The 23,420-nt window shown below is 38.5% G+C and overlaps 1 protein-coding gene across 1 annotated transcript in view; it reads left to right on the top strand.

Annotated features, from left to right (window-relative positions):
* Positions 1-23,420, top strand: part of MTMR8 (myotubularin related protein 8) — a 128,128-nt gene that overhangs the window by 89,132 nt on the left and 15,576 nt on the right. The window contains exon 12 of the mRNA XM_037817828.1: positions 12,849-12,975. Within this exon, the coding sequence (XP_037673756.1) occupies positions 12,849-12,975 (127 nt within the window). The remainder of the gene's footprint in view (positions 1-12,848; positions 12,976-23,420) is intronic.

Here is a 23,420-nt window from a genome sequence, read left to right as displayed (position 1 = left end):
ATCATACAATTCAACATCTCTGTTTCTTTAGTGATCCTCTGTCTAGATGTTCTATCCATTGATGAGAGTGGTGTATTGAAGTCTCCAACTATCATTGTAGAGGTATCCATTTCTCCTTTCAGTGATCACAGTGTTTGCCTCATGAATTTTGGGGAATTCTGGTTTGGTGCATAAATATTTATGACTGTTATGTTTTCTTGATGAATTGACCCTTTTATTAATATATAGTGTCCTTCTTTGTCTCTTTTAATTGTTTTGCTTTTGAAGTCTAACTTGTCTGATATTAATATAGCTACTCCCACTTTTTTCTGGTTGTTGTTTGCATGAAATATCTTTTTCCAACCTTTCACTTTCAGTCTATGTTTGTCCTTGTGTCTAAAGTGAGTTTCTTGTAGACAGCATATAGATGGTTCCTGTTTTTTAATCCATTCTGCCAGTCTGTGTCTTTTTATTGGGGAGTTTAATCCATTTACATTTAGTGTTATTACTGTAAGGGCAGTACTTTCTACTACCATTTTGTTTTTTGGAATTTATATGTCATATCTTATTTTTTCCTCTCCTTTTACCTTTCCTGATAATCTTCATTTCTGCACTCTTCTCCAACTCTCTCTCTCCTGTCTTTTCCTGTCATCCTGTAACACTCACTTTAGTATTTCTTGTAGTGCCGGTCTCTTATTCACAAACTCTCTCAGTGTCTGTTTGTCTGAAAATGTTTTAATCTCTCCCTCATTTTTGAAGGAAAGTTTTGCTGGATATAGAATTCTTGGTTGGCAGTTTTTCTCTTTCAGTATCTTAAATATATCATGCCACTGTCTTCTTGCCTCCATGGTTTCTGCAGAGAAATCTGTACATAGTCTTATTGACTTTCCCTTGTACGTTATGGATTGCTTTTCTCTTGCTGCTTTCAGAATCCTCTCTTTGTCTTTGACATTGGACAATCTGACCAGTAAGTGTCTTGGAGTAGGTCTATTGGGATCTATTCTATTTGGGGTACATTGTGCTTCTTGAATCTCTAATTTTCTGTCTTTAATAAGAGTTGGGAAATTTTCAGTGAATATGTCTTCTATTACTCTTTCTGCCCCTTTTCCCCTCTCTTCTCCTTCTGGGATACCCATAACACGTATATTTGTGCGTTTTATGTTGTCACTCAGCTCCCTAAGACCCTGCTCATATTTTTCCATTTTTTTCACCAACTGTTCTTTTGTGGGTATGAATTCTAATGACCTGTCTTCCAGTTCACTGATCCTTTCTTCTGACTGTTGAAATCTACTGTTGTGTCCCTCCATTGTGTTTTTCATCTCCTCCATTGTGGCCTTCATTCCCATGAGTTCTGCCATTTGTTTTTTTAAGTTTATGAATTCTTCTTTATGGTCAGCCAGTGTCTTCTTTATATCCTTCAGCTCTTTTGCTATATCTTCCTTCATTTCATCAAATTTATTTAGCATTAGTTGCCTCCACTCCTGTGTCTCAGCTGAGCTATTAGTTTGTTCCTTTGGCTGGTCCATGTTTTCGTGTTTCCTGGTATGGCTTGTTATCTTAAGTTGTCTAGGCATCTGATTCTCTTGATTAGTTTATTTTGGAGCGTGTTTTCTGTCTTTTACTTAGTGGTTTTCTTGTTGGTTGGCTTTTTTCCCTGGCCTCTGTTATTCAGTTCAACTTATTCTAGACCTCTAACTTAGGTTCTATTTAGTTGATCAGAATTTTTCCCCTCTTGTTTTTTCTGTTTCTTGCTCTGCCTCTATGTAACCTTTTCGTGAGTGGGTCTCCTCAGATATGGTCAACCCTAGTCGGATTTTCCCAGTCTAGTGAGGCCCAGGTCTCATTGGGAGGGTATGGAGTTTTCCTGAGAATGAGACCCTCCTATGAGGCCTTTAGAATTGGTGCTTTTCCATTCCTGTCCAGCAGGTGGCCCTGGCCAGCCCGCAGCTCCCCCACCAGTGTAAGGAGGTATGGAGCCTTTAGTTCTCCTGGGGACTCTGATCCTGTCAGGGGCGTGGCTGACTGAAGCTGGAATCTGAATTCCAGCCCCTGGGGTCTGAATTCCCAGAAGGAGGACTGCCAGTTGAGCTGGGCCTCCCTCCACTCTCCCAATCCTCAGAATTCCAGTTGTCTCTCAGGGGCACTATTCCCTTCTCCTCTCTCCTCTTTGGGGCCTCTCCAGGTAGATTCCTTGGTCAGCCTTAGTTGCCAATTAAAGATGGGGTTGGAGGCCTTCAGTAGTGAATATGGAATTCAAAGACACTGTAGGTACTCTGTCTCCCCTCAAGCCCAGCCTAGTCCCTCAACCTGGGCTTTCCGATAGAAAATAACCACATATATTACTTTTAGATTAAAAAAAAAAAAAAAGAAAGGAAGTAGAAAAGAAATCAAGAAAAAGAATAAAGGAAAAAAAAAAGAGTCTCTTTTAAATGTTTTTCCCCAGCCTGGAAGTTTTGTCAGTGTCAGAATAGAGCATTTATAGATATGCTTTGGGCTATTGTCTGATAATTACTCTCCAACCGCTTCAGTTCCACCCCTGCCGGGGGCTATTGAAATGCAAAAAGCTAAGAGATCAGCGAGAAGCCAGAAGGGACAAAATGTAAGGGAAAAAAATAATGGCTTTTTTGAGTCTGGGAATGGGTGCCCGCTTTTACGTGCCCCCACTTCTTGGAGCCCAGCCCCTCTTTAGTACCCCAGCTCCCAAAGTTAGCTAATAAATTTGTTAATTAATTCTGCAGTTGAGGCTGGTTTGAGCCTCCCTTCTTGCCCTCAGCAGATTGCTGTTTTTTGGTTTTTTTTCCCCCTTTCAGGGAGCCGGCAGCAAGACAGTCTGTGAGGTCTGGGTGGGGAGGGGCGTCAGACCCCTGTTCTGGGAAACTTACAATGTTCACTGCGATCTCAGCTTTTCCTCCAATTCCAAACTTGTGTCCAATGTGTGACTGGTTACTGGAGACCCCGAAAACACTGTTTCATATAGTTCTTGGGTAATTGCCAGTTGCTCTAGGGGAGAGACAAAATTCTGCTCCTCACCACTCCGCCATCTTGCCCCACCTCTCTCTTTTTTTTTAATTCTTTCTCTGATTCTGGTGTAAGAAAAATGGTCAAGGATGGATTGGAGTGATGAGTGCATATCTATATGATGGTACTGTGAACAGTTGATTGTACACCAGGGATGATTGTATGGTATGTGAATATATCTCAATAAAACTGAATTATTTTTTTAAAAAAGCTATTACAAGAGATCAAGAAGGACATTATGTATTAATAAAAGGGTCAATCCTCAAAGAAGAAATAACAATCTTAAATATTTATAAACCTAACCAAGGTGCTCCAAAATAGATGAGGTAACTGCTGACAGGACTGAAGGGAGACATAGACAACTCGACAATAATAGTTGGAGACATCAATTTACCACTTTCATCAATTATAGAACATCTAGACAGAATATCAATAAGAAACATAGAGCTTAAATAATATGATAAAGGAACTAGACCTAACAGGCGTATACAAAACATTACATCTCAAAACAGCAGTATATGCATTGTTCTCAGGTGTACATGAATCATTTTCCAGGATATTCCACATGGTGAGTAACAAAACAAGTCTCAGTAAATTTACAAAGGTTTACATTATACAAAGCATCCTCTCTGACCATAATGGAATGAAGTTGGAAATCAATTGCAATTGGAGAACTGGAAAATCCATAAATGTATGGAAGTTAAAAACACACTCTTAAATAATCAGCAGGTCAAAGAAGAAATCAGTAAGTTTCTTGAGACAAATGAAAACAAGAACAGAACATATCAAAATTTATGGTACACAACAAAGGCAGTTCTAAAAGGGAAATTTGTAGTCTGAAATGCTTACATTAAAAAAGAAAGAACTAAAATCAAAGACCTACCTTCACACCTGGAAGAACTAAAAAAGAACAGCAAACTAAACCCAAAGCAAGCAGGCAGAAAGAAATAACAAAGGTAAGAGCAGAAATAAATGAAACAATAAAACAATAGAAAGCATTTACAAAACCAAAAGTTCATTCTTTGAAAAAAATCAAAGATTGACAAACCTTTAGCTAGACTGGCAAAGAAAAAGGAGAGAGGTCACAAATAAATAAAATCAGATATGAGAGGGGGGACATTACTACTGACCCCACAGAAATACAAAGTATCATAAGAGGATACTATGAATAACTGTATGCCAGTAAATTAGACAACCTCAAAGAAATGGACAAATTCCTGGAGATACACAAATAAACTACTAGCTGTAGAAGAAATAGAAGATTTCAATGAACCAATTACAAGTACAGTAAAGAGATTAAAACAGTCATCAAATACCTCCCAACAATGAAAAGCCCAGGACCAGATGGCTTTACAGGCAAACTCTACCAAACATTCCAAGAATAATTAATAACAATCCTACTCAAACTCTTCCACATAACTGAAGAGAAGGGAATACTACTTAACTCATTCTACAAGTCCAACATCACCCTCATACCAAAGCCAAATAAACAAACAGAAAATAAAATACAGGCCAATTTCTCTTTTGTTTATAACAAGAGATGGGGGAAGATGGCAGCATAGAGAGGTGTGTAATTTAGTCATTCCTCTATAGCAACTAGTAAATAGCCAGGAAAAACTAGTAAAAGTCTGGAACAACTACTGGGGGACAACTGTGACTGTCCACACATCATACACTATGGGTGGAATTGCTGAGATCGCAGTATAAAAGCTGTAAGTAAAAACCAGAACCACGCCAGGAGACCTCTCCCCCCACAGCAGGCTAAGCTGCAAAACTTCACTGTGGGTGAAAGAAGCAGTCCCTGCTGGAAGCAAAGGAATATAGCTCAACCTAACTCCAACTGGAGTTTTAATTAACAAATCTGGACTGCTGAATACAAGCTACAAACACATACACACCCCAAACGAGCAGCAAAGTATCCTGAGGTCACTCCCAGTGGAGAGGAGGTGGGCTGACAGAAAAAAAAAATACAGAGGCTTTTGGAGATGGCTGAGCTTAGAATACTGGAAAATGACAGTGACCCAAGAAAAGGAGCACAGAAGACCAGGTACTATCTCTGGCCAACAGGCAAAACTGGGGAGCCAGGGACTGGCTCTGAAAAGGGGCTTGCTTTCCCTGTTTTCCCTCTCTCAGTTTGAGTGGCTCAGTGGAGAAAGCCTCAGAAATTTTCAGTTCTTGGTGTCTGATGACCCAGGTAGGGGTGAAGTTAACAGAGTCAGAGAGACAGGAGCAATTCAGGTGCAGAAGATAACTCCATAGGGGGTGTATCTTCCCTGAGAGGAGGGAGGTGGGGCCCAGCTCAAGTTCCTGCTCTCCCTTCAGAACTCAGACCCCAGGGCCTGGGGGAAAACAAACAATAAAACCAGAAACAACTTAAGCTGACAATTAAAGGGACCACACTTCTTTACACCAGTGGGGAGTGACAGGCTGACAGGTGCCACCTGCTAGATAGATTAGGAAAAGTACAACAGCTAGACGCCTCATGGAAAGTCTGTCAATCTTCTGAGACACACCCTCAGGGAAACATGATTCTGAATATAGCCCCCTATTGAGACCTGAGCCCATTCTGGTCTGGGGAAATCTGATCTGGGGTAATCAAGGAAACCAGACACTTAGACAACAGAAAACTACAAGTCACACTAGGAAAAATGAAGATATGGCCCAGTAAAAGGAACAAACTTACACTTCAACTGAGATACAGGAATTGAAGCAACTGATTAAAGATCTTCAAAGAAATATGCTAAATCAATTCAATGAGTTGAGGAAAGATATGGCAAAAGAGATGAAGGATATAAAAAAACATTGGGCTAACATAAGGAAGAACTCAAAAGTTTGAGAAAACAACTGGCAGAACCTATGGAAATGAAAAGCACAACACAAAGAGATGAAAAAAATGGAGAAATACAACATTCCCTTCTCTTTCCCAGCCAACAGCTATGGCCTCTTGAGGAATTCCTTACAATCAGTTGACTGAGGAAGAGAAAACTTAGGCCTGGTTTACAGATGGTTCTGCATGACATGCAGGTATCAACTGAAAGTGGACAGCCAAAGCACTGAAGCAATCTTTCTGGGAAGCCTTGAGGACAGTGATGAGGGGAAATCCTCCCAGTGGGCAGGACTTCGAACAGCGCACCTGGTTGTTCATTTTGCTTGGAAGGAGAACTGGCCAGAGATGCATTTGCATACTTATTTATGGGCTCTTGCTAATGGTTTGGCTGTATGGTCCGGGACTTGGAAGAAGCATGAATGGAAATTGGTGGCAAAGAGGTCTAGGGGAGAGGTATGTGGCTAGACCTTTCTGAGTGGGCAAAAACATGAAGATATTTGTGTCCCATGTAAGTGCTTACCAGAGGGTGACTTCAGCAGAGGAAGGTTTTAATAATCAGTTGGATAAGATGACCTATTCTATGGAAAATAGGCAACCTCTTTCCCCAGCCACTCCTGTCATTGCCTAATGGGCTCATGAACAAAGTGGCCATGGTGGCAGGGATGGAGGTTATGCATGGGCTCAGCAACATGGACTTCCACTCACCAAGGCTGGCCTGGCTATAGCCACTGCTGAGTGTCCAGTCTGCCAGCAGTAGAGACCCAGGTTAATCCCCAATATGGCACCATTCCCCAAGATGATCAGCCCCTTGGTAGGTTGATCACATTGGACCACTTCCATCATGAAGGGGCAGCAATTTGTTCTATTTGGAGTAGATATACTCTGATATAGGTTTGCCTTCCCTGCACACAATGCTTTTTCCAAGACTGCCATCTGTGGACTTACCAGAATGCATTATGCACCATCATGGTATTCCATACAGTATTGCTTCTAATCAAGGAATCCACTTCACAGCAAATAATGTGTCTGAATTGGCACTTGCTCATGGAATTTACTAGTCTTACCATGTTTCCCAACATCCTGGATCACATGGATTGTTGGAATGGTGGAATGGCCTTTTAAAGACTCAATTATGGTGCCAATTGGTGGCAATACCTTGCAGTGCTGGGGCAGTGTTTTCCAGGAGACTGTGTATGCTCCAAATCTGTTTCCACTCTATTGCACTGTCTCTCCCATAGCCAGAATTCATGGGTCCAGGAATCAAGATGTGAAAATTGGTGTGGCACCACTCATTATTACCCTTAGTGATCCACTAAAAACTGGTTTTCTTCCTGTCCCTACAACCTTAAGCTCTGCTGGCCTGCATGTCTTAGTTCCAAAAGGAAGAGTGCTTCCACCAGGAGATACAATAATGATTCCATTGACCTGAAAGTTAAGACTGACACCTGACCACTTTGGACTTCTCATGTCTTTGAATCAACAGGTAAAGAAGGGAATTACTTTACTGGTTAGGGTGATTAATTCTTACTAGCAATGGGAAATAGGACTGCAACTACACAACGAAGGTCTTGCCTGAAATACATGAAGTCAAGGGAAAACTGCAACAACCCAATACAGGCAGGACTACTAATGGCCCAGAAACTTCAGGAATGAAGGTTTTACCCCACCAGACAAAGAACCACAGCCAATGGGGTGCTTGCCGCAGGTAAAGGGAACATGGAATTGGTAATGGAAGAAGGTAGTGATAAATGTGAACTGTGACCATGTGACTAATTACAGAAACAAGGACTGTAATGGTTATGAATATTTATTCCTTGTTTTGATATGAATAGGTTTGTACATTTACATAAAGCAAATATCTTTTTTTCTTCCCTATCTTAAACTCTTAACATATAGCATAAGTTGTATTAGTTTTATATTGTTGTAGTTATGTTACAGGATATCAAGTTTAAGAGTGAATATTACACAAGGACTTTCACCCTATTCTGAAGAGATTTAGTGCATTTCCATTTGAATGCAGGACAGTTTGTATTGTTAGGTGAAAAATATGACTGTTTTTGTTTTTTATTTAGAGAATAAATGTTGTTTAAGTTGCTGTAAATGACTTCCCAGTTGACAAGAGGTGGACTGTGATAGTTAGGTTTATGTGTCACCTTGGCTATTTGTGGTGCCCAGTTTGGTCAAGCAAGCGCTGGCCTGATTGTAACTGTGAGGGCATTTAGTGTATTTAAATCGTCAGTAAGTTGATTGTATCTATGGATGATTACATCTACAATCAACTGAGGAGATTGCCTTCAACAATGAATTACATCTCACCCAATCAGTTGAAGGAGATGTGATGATTTCAGTAGTTGGAAGAGAATTTCCATCTCTACTTCAACCAAGCAGCTTCTCCTGAGGAATTTGCCAAAAACCTTCATCAGATTTCCCTACTTGCAGCCTGCCTACAGAATTTGGACTTGTGCATCACCACAGTCTTGTGAGACAATTTTTTTTAAATCTCATATTTGCAGATATCACCTGTCCTTCTGTTTCCCTAAAGATCCCTAACTAATACAAAGATCAGCATGCAAAAATCAGTCATGTTTCTATACACTGGTAATGAACAATCTCATTTCAGTGTACAATAGCAATTGAAAGAATCAAGTAGGAATAAATGTAACCAACGATATAAAGGACTTGTCCATAAAAAATTACAAATCTTTGCTAAAGGAAATCAAATAAGACCTAAATAAATGGAATGATATTCCATACTCAAAGTAAACATTGTTAAGATGTCAAGTCTCTGTGATTAACTGTACAAATATAGAAAAGTTCTTCCATGAAGTAGAGCAAATATATAACAAGGAGTTAATAATAGAGGGTATATATGGAAATTTTTACCTATTGCAAACTATGGACTATATTTAACAGTAATATTTTAATACTGTTTCGTCAACAGTAACAAATATACCACATCAATACTATGGGTCAATAATTGGGGGGGTGGTAAGGAGTATGGAAGTGTTAAGATTTTCTTTTTTATTTTTATTTCTTTTCTGAAGTAAGGAAAATGTTCTAAATTTGATCATGGGCATGTATGCACAACTATGTGATAATACTGTGAGCCAGTGATTTTATACTTCACATGGTTTCTATTGTGTGTGACTATATCTCAATAAAATTACATTTTAAAAAGATGTCAATTCTACCCAAAGCAATTTATAGATTCAACACATTCCCAATTAAAATTCCAACAACCTTCTTTGCAATAATGGAAAAGCCAGTCTTCAGATTTCTTTGGAAAGGAAAGGGGTCCTAAACAGAGAAAATCATCTTGAAAAAGAAGAATGAAGTGAGAGGACTTACACTTCCTGATTTTAAATCTTATTACAAAGCTACAGAGTAAAAACAGATTGTTACTGGAGCAAGGATGGATATACAGACCAATGAAATGCAATTGAGAGTTCAGAAATAGACCTTCACATCTATGGCCAATTGATTTTTGACAAGGCTGCCAAGTCCACTCAATGGGAAACAGTAGTCTCTTCAACAGACCGTGCTGGGAGAACTGGATATCCATATGCAAAGAATGAAGGTGGACCCTTATCTCACATCATATACAAAAATTAACTCAAAATGGATCGATGACCTAAATATTAAAAACAGTACTATAAAACTGCTAGAAGAAAATGTAGGAAAGCATCTTCAGGACCTTGCATTAGGCAATGTTTCTTAAACTTTACATCCAAAGAACAAACAACAAAAGAAAAAATAGATAAATGGAACCTCATGAAAATTAATAGTTTTTGTGAATCAAAGGACTTTATCATGAAAGTGAAAAGGCAGCCTACTCAATGGGAGAAAATATTTGGAAACTACAAATCTGATAAAGGTTTAATATCTAAAATAGATAAAGAAAGAAATTCTACAACTCAACAGTAAAAAGACAAACAACCCATTTTTTAAATGGGCAAAAATTTGAATAGAGCTTTCTCTAAAGAGGATATACAAATGGCCAAACAGCACATGAAAAGATGCTCACCTTCATTAGATATTAGGGAAATGGAAATCAAAATCACAATGAGATACCATTTCACACTCTTTGGAATGGCTACCATTAAAATAAAACAGAAAATTACAAGTGTTGGAAAGGATATAGAGAAATAGATACATGCATTCACTGTTATTGGGAATGTAAAATGGTGCAGCTACTGTGGGTGACAGTCTAATGGTTCCTCAGATAGTTAGATATAGAATTACCATATGACCTGGCAGTCCCTCTACTAGGTATATATATCAAAAGATTTCAAAGCAGGGACTTGAATATCTATTTACACACCAATGTTCTCGGCAGCATTATTCATAATTGCCAAAATGTAGAGGCAGCCAAGTGTCCATCAATGATAAATGGATAAATAAAATATGGTATATACATGCAATGGAATATCACTCAGCTGTGAAAAAGTAATGAAGTTCTGATACATATGACAACATGGATGAACTTTGAAGGCATCATGTTGAGTGAAATAAGCCAGACCCAAAATTACAAATATTGTGTGATTTCACTGATATGAAATAATTGGAATAAGCAAACTCATAGAGTCGCAATCTAGAATATAGGTTACCAGGGACTGAGGTGGGGGTAGGGAATGGGGCATTTAATGCTTAAATTGTACAGTTTCTATTTGGATTGGTTGTGAAGTTTTGGTTTTGGTTGTTTGTGATGGTAGCAAAACATTGTGAATGTAATTAACAGCACTGAATTATGTATGTGAATGTGGTTAAAAGGACAAAATTTAGGTTATATATATGTTACTAGAATAATAATTTTAAAAAAATACATAGGACTGTATGGCAGAAACTGTGAATGCTACTGTAAATGATGGACTATAAACTAATAGCACAATTACAAAAATGTTCTTTCATAAATTGTAGCAAATGTACCACAGTAATGGAAGTTGTTAAGAATAAGATGGTATATGGGAACTCTGTATTTTAGTCGTGATTTTTCTGTAAACCCACAATTCTCATAGAAAAGAAAGATATGTTGGGGTACTAACCCCTCTTACCTGTGAATGTGATCTTCTTTGGAAATAGGATCTTTGCAGAAGTAATCAAGTTAAAATGATGCAAAACTAGATTAGGGTTGGACTTAAACCCAATAAGTGGTATCTTTATAAAGAGAAAGAGATTCAGAGAACAAGACACAGAAAAAGGAAGACAGCTATGGAGGATGGAGCCAGAAATTAAGAGTGATGCAGCTGCACACCAAGGAGTGTCAATAAATGCCAACAACCACCAGCAGCTAAGAAGAATAAGTAGCTAGGAAGAAACAAGCACCATCATAAGCTTGGAGAAGGCTCCCTAGAGCCTTCAGAGGGAGCATGGCTCTGCCTAAACCTTGATTTTGGACTGACAGAATCCAGAACTAGGAGGGAATAAAATTTTGTTACTGCCAAGTTTGTAGTAATTGGTTACATCCACCTTAGGAAATTAGTACAATGGGCAAAAGATATGAGCCAACATTCCACCCAAGAGAATATATGGATGGCAAATAAGCATATGAAGAGATGTTAAATATCATTAGCCATTAGGGAACATTATTCCATTAAAACATCACATTAAAACATATCTAAATATCTATAAGAATGACTAAAAGAAAAAATAGTGACAATATCAAATGCTGGCAAGGATGTGAAAAATGGATCACTCATACATTGCTGGTGGAAATATATAATAGTACAAATCACTCTGGAAAATAATTTGTCGGCTTGTTAAGAAACTAAGTGTGCAGAAAAAATGAGGACTTATATTTACAGAAAAACTTGTACACAAGTGTTCATAGCAATTTTATTCATAAGCACTGTGATGGTTAATTTCATGTGCCAACTTGGCTAGGTTATGCTGTTTGGTCAAGCATTGGATTGCTTGTTACTGTGAGGGTATTTTGTAGATAGGATTTACATCTACAATCAACTAAGGAAGTTGCCCTCGGCAATGTGGAGAGTATCCTCATCCAAACAATTGGAGGTTTAAAAGCCAGAACTGAGAGTTTCAGGACTCAGAAGAATTTCTGCCTCAACATCAGGATTGGTTCTTGCTGGAAATGCCAGCCAGCCAACTCCCCCTGGGGAATTTGTACTAAGGACTTCAGCATCACTATTGTCAAAGTTGCCAGCTTGCAGCCTACCTTATGGAGTTCAGACTTGCAGCCCACAGAGTCACGTGAACCAATTTGGTATAATAAATCTTTATATACATATCCTGTTTGTTCTGTTTCCTTGGAGTACTCTGACTAATAAAATAGCCAAAAATTGAAACCAACCCAGATGTTCTTCAACAGGTGAGTAAATGGTTAAACAGATTGTTGTACATCATACTGTGGAATACTACTTAACAAAAAAGAACTATTGATATATGCAACAGCTTGCAGAGATATATGCTGAGTGCCACCTCAAAATGTTATGTACTTTATGGTTCCATTTACATAACTTTCATGAAAAGACAAAATTAAAGAAATGGAGAACATATTAATGGTTTCAAGGGTTTAAGGAGGTGGGAGGTGGGATGGGGGTAGGGGAGAGGGAAGTAGATTTGGCTATGAAAGGGTAACAGAAGTGCTCCTATGGTGATGGAACTGTTTTTATCTTCACTGTATCAATGTTAGTATCTTAGTTATGATATACTAGTTTTGCAATCTTTTCCCATTAGAGAAACTGGGTGGCAAGTCCATTGTATTGCTCTTTATTATTTCTTAAAACTGCATATGTATCTACAGTTACCTCAAAATAAAAAGTTTAATTAAAGTTTAAAAAGCTTAAATTTGCTCAAATCCAAAGTGTGTCCTACAGCAATGATATTTCATTTGGGAAGTTCACTCTTCAATTGTGAGAATGTTCAGTGTCTTTAATGAAGTCAAGATTACCTTAATTTTGAGATCTGCCTACCTACCAGACAAATATTTTCTTGGTATAAGGGAAAAACACTGGCAATCTATTCTACTAAACTAATCCACCTTTTTTCCCCTTTTCATCTGTTCAAGTTTCTGGTGTGAGATGTATAACCGCTTTGACAAAGAACTGCACCCGAAGCAGAGTATGCTGGAGAGCCTCCTGAAAATTAATAAGCAGAGAACAATGCTGGAAGCAGATGTACATGAACTAGAAAAGGTGAGGAGTCAAGTCCCAAAAAGAGATCTTCTTATCCCTTCTGGATAGGCCCAGCTTGCTTGGAATTGAATTGGTACTTATGAGAAACTGCCTGGCTTGTTATACTCCAGCTTCCAAGAGTGCTATTATTGCCAGCTTTGAGTTCCTAGGTTCCTGGCCATGCTGCAAGAAAGAATTCAAGGGCACAGTGCAGATAGAGCAAGCAAGTAGAAAAGTTATTAAAAACACATGCAAGTAGGCATGTGGACACTCTTGCAAAGAAAGAGGTGAGAGGCAAGAGGCCCTGGCACTGTGGGGCAATCTGCTTTCTTTGTTTACATTTTTTATTGTGAAATATAGCATATATACAGAACAGTGATAACTTTCAAAGTATAATTTAGCAAATAGTTAGAAAGCAAATTTCAAATAGTGTTATGGGTTACAGTTACACCTTTCAGTTATTTTCTTATTGTGAAATATATCATATAAAGAAATGTGATAACTTTCAGAGTACAATTTAAGAAGTGAGCTATAGGGCAAATTTCAAAGAATGTTATCGGATACAGTTCCACCATGTCGGTTATTTCCTCCTAGCTATTCCAGTACCCTAGAAACAAAAAAAAAAAAATACATATATAAAAATTCAATGTTTGTAATCCTTTGTTAAATCCTATCCTGTCTTTTGCTACCCCATTCATTTGATCACTTTCTCAATCTTCAGGGATATCTGGGCAGTGACCACCCTAACTTGTTCATATTGAAAAGGGGTGTCGACATTATGGAGAAGGGGGATGCCTCTGGTTGGTGTTCTTGAAGAGGCTGTTGCCTCTGGATTTTGCGACTTATCTGGCATAGGAACACTCTGGAGAATTTAAGTTTCTGAAAAGTAAACTTAGTGAAAAAAAGCTTTTATAGAGTCTCAGATAGGGACCTACATATTCTTTAGTATTTGGGGGATTACCGATGATTAGGGCTTGGCATACTGTGGCCATTTGGAATATCGAGCTGGAGCTTGCGTAAGAGTAATGTCCAGGATAGCCTCTCGACTCTATTTTAAATCTCTTAGCCGCTGAAATTTTATTTTATTACCTTTTCCCCCTTTTTGTCAAGAAGGTATTCTCAATCCCTCAATGCCAGGGCCAGGCTCATTCCTGGGAGCCGTGTCCCACATTGCCAAGGAGATTCACTCCCCTGGGAGTCATGTCCCATGTAAAGGGAAGGGTATAATTTATTTGCAGAGTCCGGCTTAGAGAGAGAAAGGCTACATCAGAATAACAAAAGAGGTTCTCTGGAGGTAACTCTTAGGCATAATTATGGGTAGGCTTAGCCTCTCCTTTACATCCATAAGTTTCATAAAAGCAAACATCAAGATCAAGGGCTTGACTTATTAAGTAGGGCGTTCCTAATTGCACATAACATATATTCTGCCCAAGAGACATAATCAATGTCTCACATTATCTTTACTTAGTTGTACAGTCATCATCACTCTCAATTTTAAACAATTATCATAACCCAAAATACCCCAAAGCTTTTATCAGCCTCTAATTGTTTATCCCTAGTATTAGTGTGGTACTGCTAAGGTATTCCTATTAAATACAGTCTACAATATGCAATAAGTAGTTTTTCCTATATACCATTCTGTTGTTAACTGTTTGTACCATCATCATACCTTAGAGCAATTTGCTTTTATTGCCTAGCTTTACTTACTCCCCCTCCCCCATCCTTATTCAGGGCTCTTCCTCTTATCCTCCCTTTTATCCAGGGTGGTGTTTGGTGGTAGATGGTGCATAGGGTGAGTTATCTGCTGTAAGGTATTTTGCTTAGGGGGCTAGACCCAGGCATGTTGTCTGTGCAGGACAACCATTCTTGCTCAAGGGTTTCTTCACAGTATCTTCTCTCCCCTTAAGGTCCCTCCTTTAGCCTGCCTCAACATCCCCCTCAGAGAGTTATAGCCTCTTAATATTAAGAGTCATCAAGGGATGAGGGTCTGTCTTCTTTAGCTTCTACCTGCTTGTCAGAGGCTACCTGTAGGCCTTACCTGAAGGGGTGTAGAACTTCTGGCTGTTTTGTTTAGGTTGAGAAGGGAGGAGTCTGGATGGGTGGTTGGAATGGCTGAAAATCCTTGCATCAGAATTAGTTTGGTGTGAAAGGCTTCTAGTCTGGAAGAAATAAGCTTGGTGAGAAGCTTAAAAATACAGGGGCTGATCAATAGCAAGAGGAAGATAGAATTAAGTGGGCCTGGGAGAGGCATTAACTAAGAGAGACTGGGGAAGTGGGAAGGGAATGACCATTCTTCAGGTCTAGGAGTGAATCCTAGCTGGAAATCTTGTTTCTACTCAACTGGGGAAAAAGAGGGCACATGTGACAAGTGAAGGGGTACAGGAATGAGGCATAGAAGGGCTCGACTCATCTGGCTGTGGCTTTGGCTGCTGTGTTGGCCTGGTTATTCCTTTGAAATATGTTAGTGTTATCTCTTTGATAGACAGGGCAATGAATTACAGCTATTTCTGTTGGCAAGAGCATTACATTTAAGAGATTGAGTATCTCTTGGTGGTGTTTAATTGGGGTTCCACCACTTGTGAGAAAGCCTCACTCTTTCCATACTGCTGCATGAGCATGCAAGACTAGGAAGGCATACTTGGAATCGGTGTAGAGATTTAGCTTTTTCCCTTTTCCTAGTTCTAGAACTCAGGTAAGGGCAATTAGTTCTTCTTTTTGAGCTGAAGTCTCTGGGGACAGGGCTTTGGCTTCCCTCTAGTCTGGCTGACTATTGCATACCCTGCTCTCCTTGTCCCTTGGTCAGTGATGCTACTTTCAGAAATAAAATCATTTGACAGTTGTCTTATACTGAGATTTTTAACTAAAAACTGTAGCAGTTTTCTTCTGTTCTCACTTCCACTCATTTACAAGGATTATGTTAATTAACAGGTCTTGTTATGTTAATTAACTTGTCTTGCTTCTCTTTTAAAATCCCCTTTGTTTAAAATGAAGTTCTGACTTATTGCTGACCACATGTACTTTTAGAGAAGACTTAGAGCAAAGTAGTGTAACTGACAAGTAAATCTGGTTGTTTTTCTGATCTGTAATTTTTTTCTAAGAATAGCTAATACCATGCTAACAACATCATACTGTTGTCTAACATTATGTAGATCAGTATCAGGATATAACATCGACAGTGTGTCAGGTTTTTAGGCACAAAATTAACATATTGCAAGACTGTTCTCTGAGGCAGTTGGAGGTCAGAAAGATCTGTTGCTAAGGCATTCCTAAAGATATGGGAACTATCTGGAATCCCTTGGGGCAGCACAGTCCAAGTGAGCTGGCTGGGAATCCTATCCCTAAGTCCCTGTCATTCAAAAGCAAAGGGGTATTAAGGTGAAGAGAGATACAAAAAAAATTCGTCTTTAAGGTCTAGGTCTGGGAACCTGAATGCAGGCAGGGGCTACTAGGCATGTTCACCCTGGGATGCCTTCATCCAGTACAGATGGGTGTATTTGCTCAATGATCTCCTTCAAGATGCTGAGAGGCCTTGATGATGTAGGGGGCCTTTGGGCAAAAAAAGGGGTAAATACTAGCCATGTCTACTAGTCTTAAGGTAGCCCCCAGGGAGTGAAGAAGATTCCTTAGAAGGGGGTAGGGCATTCAGAGACAATGAGAAATTGATGGGACACCAGAATGTCCTCAAGCTTACAAAGGAGAGGAGTAATGAAGGTCCCAGTTTTGGCTTTACCATCAACTCCCATAACTAGGCAAGTCTAAGTGGAGGTAAGTCCACAGTGGCAGTTCAGGACAGAGTAAGTGACTCTAGAGTCAATTAAGAAATTAATAATCTTACCTGCCACTTCAAGTGCCACTCAGGGCTCCTCTAGGTCGATGGTCATATGTGAAGTCAGTGGAACCATTTGCAGCCTCAGGCACCTTCTGTCTTCTTCACTTGCCACGAGCAGGGCTCTGGAGTACATCCCACCTCCCCTTCAGGAGACTGCAGTCCCTGGCCCAGTGCCTGGGCAGGTGGCACTTGGGACAGGGCCCCAGTGGGTCCCGGGGTCATGAGATGTCCCAAGGTTTTTGTCACTCTGCTAATGACCCTCTGAACCACAGTTGAAACAAGGCCTTTGAGGCTTGGAACCATGATTCAGGTGACTTCAAGGGGATGGGGTGCTTCTTCTTCCTCTTTTTTTTTTTTTTTTTTACAAATTCAGTTTTATTGAGATATATTCACATATCATACAGTCATCCATGTTGTACAATCAACTGTTCACAGTACCATCATATAGCTGTGCATTCATTACACCAATCTATTTTTGGGCATATTCCTTACACCAGAAAGACTAAAAATAGGAATAAAAAATAAAAGTGAAAAAGAACACCCAAATCATCTCCCCCATCCCACCCTATTTTTCATTTGTTTTTTGCCCCATTTTTCTACTCATCTATCCATACAGTGGACAAAGGGAGAGTGATCCACAAAGTTTTCACAATCACACTGTCACACCATGTAAAATGATAGTCGTTGCAGTTTGATAGTTTCAGGTGTTTCCTTCTAGCTATTCCAATACACTAAAATCTAAAAAGGGATATCTATATAGTGCACAAGAATGCCCACCAGAGTGACCTCTCGACTCCATTTGAAATATCTCAGCCACTGAAACTTTATTTTGTTTCATTTCACTTCCACTTTTTGGTCAAGAAGATGTTCTTAATCCTGCAATGCTGGGTTCAGGCTCATCCCCGGGAGTTATATCCTACATTGCCAGGGAGATTTACACCCTAGGAGTCAGGTTGCATGTAGTGGGGAGGACAGTGAGTTCACCTGCTGAGTTGGCTTAGCTAGAGTGAGAGGGCCACATCTGAGCAACAAAGAGGCACTCTGGGGGAGACTCTTAGGCATAATCACAAGCAGGTTTGGCCTCTCTTCTGCAGTAACAAGCTTCATAAGTGCAAGGCGCAAGATAGAGGGCTTGGCGTACCAGACTGTAAGTCCTTGTGAGAATATCAACAACAACCCAGTTGGGTAAGTCCAGCATTTCTGCATTTTCTCTCAGCTCCATAGGTAGTCCGGCATATATATATTTATTCTCTGCCCAAATTACACTGGGATGTATCTCTGTTTCACACTAACATGTAGAAACCTACCAGATCTCACTTAAAGTTCCATGTAATTATGGTGTTTGAATAAACTGAACATACAAGTTAAATTATTTAGTGTACTGCAGAAACTATAAATCCTGCACCAAACAAACATCTTCTCCCTTGGTCTCACATGGAAGCCAAAGCCTTAATACACAAGTAGTATCGTCCTTTACACTTTGGCCTGATTTGCCCTAGTCCTAACCAGATCTGGTTCATTCATATGTCTAATTGAAGTCTGGACTCTTTCTCAGCTTTTTTAACAGCTACTGTATGAGCCAATACTGACATTCATATCTGCTGAGCTCTAGCTCTGAGTTTTAGGTGTCACACGCATACCCAAAGTTCCAGACATTGACCAGGTTATTCACAAAGGGATCAGGATCTCAGAATTTGGAGACAGCCATTACAATTCAGGAATAGATTTGACTTCTGTAAGATCTTACAATCTAGGGACCATTACAATAAGTGATCCCCTGATAAGCTGTGCTCTAAGATTCAATTCTGTTGTTATACATTGTAGTTAGTCCATATTGGTGAGACATTATAATATTTATCTTTTCATTTCTGGCGTACTTCACTCAAAATGCTATCTACAGGATCCATTCACCTCATTGTGTGTCCCACAGCTTAACTCCTTGCAGTCGCTCAGTATCCCATTGTATGCATACACCACAGTTCACCATTCTGTTCATCAGTCGATGTACCCATAGGCCACCTTCACCCATTGCAAACCATGAATACTGCCTCCCTAAACAGCAGTGTGCAAATGTCCATTCATCTCCCTGCTCTCAGATCTTCCAAGTATATACAGGACCTTATGGCACACACATAGTTAGTTTCTTATGGAACCACCACACTGTGTTCCAGATAGGCTACACCGTTCAGCCTCCCCACCAACAGTAAATAGGTACATCCCTCTCTCCAAGTTTTCTTCATGTTTATCCCTATTTATATTTTTCCTACATTTTATAGAGATATATTCACATGCCCTACAATCATCCACAGTGTACAGTTGTTCATGGTATCACATATAGTTGTGCATCTGTCACCGCAATCAGCACTTGAACATATTGATTATGACAAAAAAAAATTTTTGAAAGAATAATAAAAAAGATAATAAAAAGAAAAATAAAATACCATTCAATAAAATATAATAGTAAGGTCAGACAACAACACTGCTACCAAGAATCCCATATCCCTCCCTTACATCACCCTCTCATACACATGTACCTTTGGTATATTGCCTTTGTTACATTTAATGGAAGCATATTGCAATGTTACTGTTGACCATAGAATTTAGTTTGATTTGATCATATTTTTTCCCTAATACCATCCGTTTTTCAACACTTGGCGTGGTTGGCATTCATTTGTGCTCCCACATGTGAAAACATTTTTATATTTGTACATTTAGTCACAATCATTGACCACCCTAGTTTTTGCTAAGTTATACAGTCCCAGTCTTTATCATCTATCCTTACATCTGGTGTCCTACATGCTCCTAGCCCTCCTCTTTCTGCTTTACTCACAGATATCTTTCTTCAGTGTACTTACAATATTGTGCTCCCATCAGACAGTATTATGCTATCTGTTTATAGATTTATACATTCAATCCTGTTCAACATTCTGTAGTCCTTCAGCATCAAGTGCCCGATCTCTACCCTCTTTTTATTTCCTGGTAACCTGTGTTATCAGCTTTAACTCTCAAAGTTGCTTATTAATGTTACTTCATATTAGTGAGACCATACAGTATTTGTCCTTTTGTTTCTGGCTAAATTCGCTCAACATAATGTCTTCAAAGTTCATCCACATTACTATATGTTCTGTGACTTTGTTCTGTCTTACAGTTGTGTAATATTCTGTCGTGTGTATATACCACAGTTTGTTTATCCACTCATCCATTGATGGACATTTGGACTGTTTTTGTCTTTTGGCAATCATGAATAATGCTGCAATAAACATCAGTTTACAAATGTCTGTTAGTGTCTTAAGTTTCAGTTCCTCTGAGTATACACCTAGTAGTGAAATAGCTGGGTCATATGGCAAATCTATACTGAGCTTCCTGAGGAGTGACCACACTGCCTTCCAGAATGGCTGCACCATTATACATTTCTACCAGCAGTGAATAAGTGTGCCTCTTACTCCATATCCTCTCCAGCACTTGTAATTTTCTGGATTTTTTTTTATAATGGCCATTCTGGTATGTGTGAGATGATATCTCAGTGTGGTTTTGATTTGCCTTTCCCTAATAGCCAGTGAAGTTGAGCATTTTTTCCTATGTTTCTGAGCCATTTCTATTTCCTCTTCAGAAAAGTGTCTGTCCATGTCTTTTGCCCATTTTTTAATTTGGGTTGTTTGTCTTTCTGTTGTTGAGTTGTAGGATCCCTTTATATATTTGGGATATTAAATGCTTTTCTGATATGTGTTTTCCAAATATTATCTCCAATTGCGTATGCTGCCTTTTACTTTTCTGACAATGTACTTTGATGTACAAAAGAGTTCAATTTTGAGGAGATCCCATTTGTCTGTGTCTTCTTTGGTTGCTCACGCCTTGGGTGTAGGGTCTAGGAAAAATTTCTATCATAATATCTTTAAGATATTGCCCTACATTTTCTTCTAACAGTCTTATGGTCTTAGCACTAATGTTTAGGTCCTTCATCTATTTTGAGTTAAATTTTGTATAAGGTGTGAGATAGGAGTCTTCTTTCATTCCTTTGAAAATTGATACCCAATTTTCCAAACACTGTTTATTGAAGAGTCTGCTCTCTCCCAGTTGCTTTTGCTTGGCTGCCTTATCAAATATCAATTGTCCATAATGTGAGGGTATATTTCTGAACACTCAATTCGATTCCATTTGTCAGTGTATCTATCTGACAATTGGTACTGGGGGCAATTGATTGTACACTTCGGATCTTTGGATAATTGTATGGTATGTGAACAATCACAATAAAAAAAGGAAAGGATGTTGAATTTTGTCAAATGCCTTTTCTGCATCAATTGAGATGATCATGTTCTTCTGCTTTGATTTATTGATGTGGTGTATTACATTAATTGATTTTCTTGTGTTGAAGTAGCCTTGCATACCTGGAATAAATCACATCTGGTCATGGTGTATAATTCTTTTCTTATACTGCTGGATTTGGTTTGTGAGTATTTTGTTGAGGATTTTTGCATCTATATGCATTAAAGAGATTGACCTGTAATTTTCATTTTTGTAGTAACTTTGTCTGACATTGGTATTAGGATGATGTTGACTTCATAGAGTGAGTTAGGTAGCTTTCTCTCCTCTTCAATTTTTTTGAAGAGTTTGAGCAGTATTGGTACTAATTCTTTCTTGAATGCTTGGTAGAATTCACATGTGAAGCCATCTGGTCCTGGGCTTTTCTTTTTTGGGAGCTTTTTTATGACTGACTTGATCTCTTTGCTTGTGATTGGTTTGTTCAGGTCGTCTGATTCTTCTCTTGTCAATGTTGGTTGTTTATGCCTATCCAGGAAGTTGTCCATTTTATGTAAGTTGTCCAGTTTGTTAGCATATAGTTGCTCATAGTATCTTCTCATTATCTCCTTTTGTCTGCAGGATCAGTAGTTATGTATCATTTTCCATTTCTGATTGTATATTTGCATCCTCTTTTCTTCTTCTTTTTTTTTTTTTTAGCCTTTGCTAAGGGTCCATCAGTTTTATTGATTTTCTCAATGAATGAACTTCTGGTTTTTGTTAATTCTCTATTGTTTTGCTGTTCTCAATTTCATTTATTTCTGCTCTAATCTTTGTTATTTCTTTCCTTCTATTTGCTTTGGGGTTAGTTTACTGTTCTTTCTCTAGTTCCCAAGATGAACAGTTAATTCCTCCATTTTTTCTCTCTCTTCTCTTATAATATAGGCTTTTAGAGCAATAAATTTCCATCTCAGCACTGCCTTTGCTGCATCCCATGTGTTTTGATAAGTTGTGTTTTCATTGTCATTTTCCTTGAGGTATTTATTAATTTCTCTTGTAGTTTCTTCTTTTACCCACTGGTTATAAGACTGTGTTGTTTACCTTCCATATATTTGTGATTTTTGTGGCCTCCTGCCTGTTATTTATTTTCAACTTCATTCCATCATGATCTAAGAAAGTGTTTTCTATAACATCATCATTTTTAATTTTGGTGAGACTTGCTTTGTGACACAATATGTGGTCTATCCTAGAGAATGTTTCATGAGCACTTGAGAAAAATTTGTATCCAGCTGTTGGATGTAGTGTTCTATAAATATCTGTCAAGTCTAGTTCATTTATTGTGCAATTCAACCTCTCAGTTTCCTTATTGATCCTCTGTCTAGATGTTCTATCCATTGATGTGAGTGGTGTATTGAAGTCTCCAACTGTTATTGTAGAGGTGTCTCCTTCTCCTTTCAGTGTTCTCAGTGTTTGCCTCATGTATATAGGGACACTCTGGCTTGGTACAGAAAAATTTATGATTGTTATGTTTTCTTGATCAATGGACCCTTTTATTAATATATGGTGTTCTTCTTTGTCTCTTTTAATTGTTTACTTTTGAAGTCTTACTTGACTGACATTAATATATCTACTTCTACTTTTATCTGGTTGTTGTTTGTGTGATATATCTTTTTCCAACCTTTCACTTTCACCCTATTTTTGTCTTTGTTTCTAAAGTGTATTTCTTTTAGAAAGTAAATAGATGGGTCCTGTTTTTTAATCCATTCTCCCAGTCTATGTCTTTTTATTGGGGAGTTTAATCCATTAACATTTTATGTTATTAATGTAAGGGCAGTACTTCTACAATTTCATCTTTTGGATTTTATATATCATATATTATTTTTTTCCCTTTCTCCTTTTACCCTTTCTGATAGTCTTCATTTCTACTCTCTCCAATCCTCTCTCTCCTGTCTTTTCCTATTAGCCTGTAGCACTCCCTTTAGTATTTCATGTAGCACTGGTCTCTTATTCACAAACTCTCTCAGTGTCTGTTTGTCTGAAAATATTTAAATCTCTCCCTCAGTTTTGATGGACATTTTTGCCAGATATATAATTCTTGGTTGGCAGTTTTTCTCTTTCAGTGTCTTAAATATATCATACCACTGCCTTCTCAGCTCCATGGTTTCTGTGGGGAAATCTGCACACAGGTTTATCAAGCTTCCATTGTATGTGATGGATCACTTTTCTCTTGCTGCTTTCAGAATTCTCTCTTTGTTTTTGACATTGGAAAATCTGATAGTAAGTGTCTTGGAGTAGGTCTATTGGGATCTATTCTGTTTGGGTACACTGTACTTCTTGAATCTGTAATTTTATGTCTTTGAAGAGTTGGGAAATTTTCAGTGAATATTTCTTCTGTTATTCT

The sequence above is a fragment of the Choloepus didactylus genome, chromosome 24 (assembly GCF_015220235.1).
Source record: "Choloepus didactylus isolate mChoDid1 chromosome 24, mChoDid1.pri, whole genome shotgun sequence".
In the NCBI taxonomy this organism is placed as follows: Eukaryota; Metazoa; Chordata; class Mammalia; order Pilosa; family Megalonychidae; genus Choloepus; species Choloepus didactylus.
The sequence above is the reverse complement of the archived record's forward strand: the minus strand, read 5'-3'. Positions and strand labels throughout refer to the sequence as shown.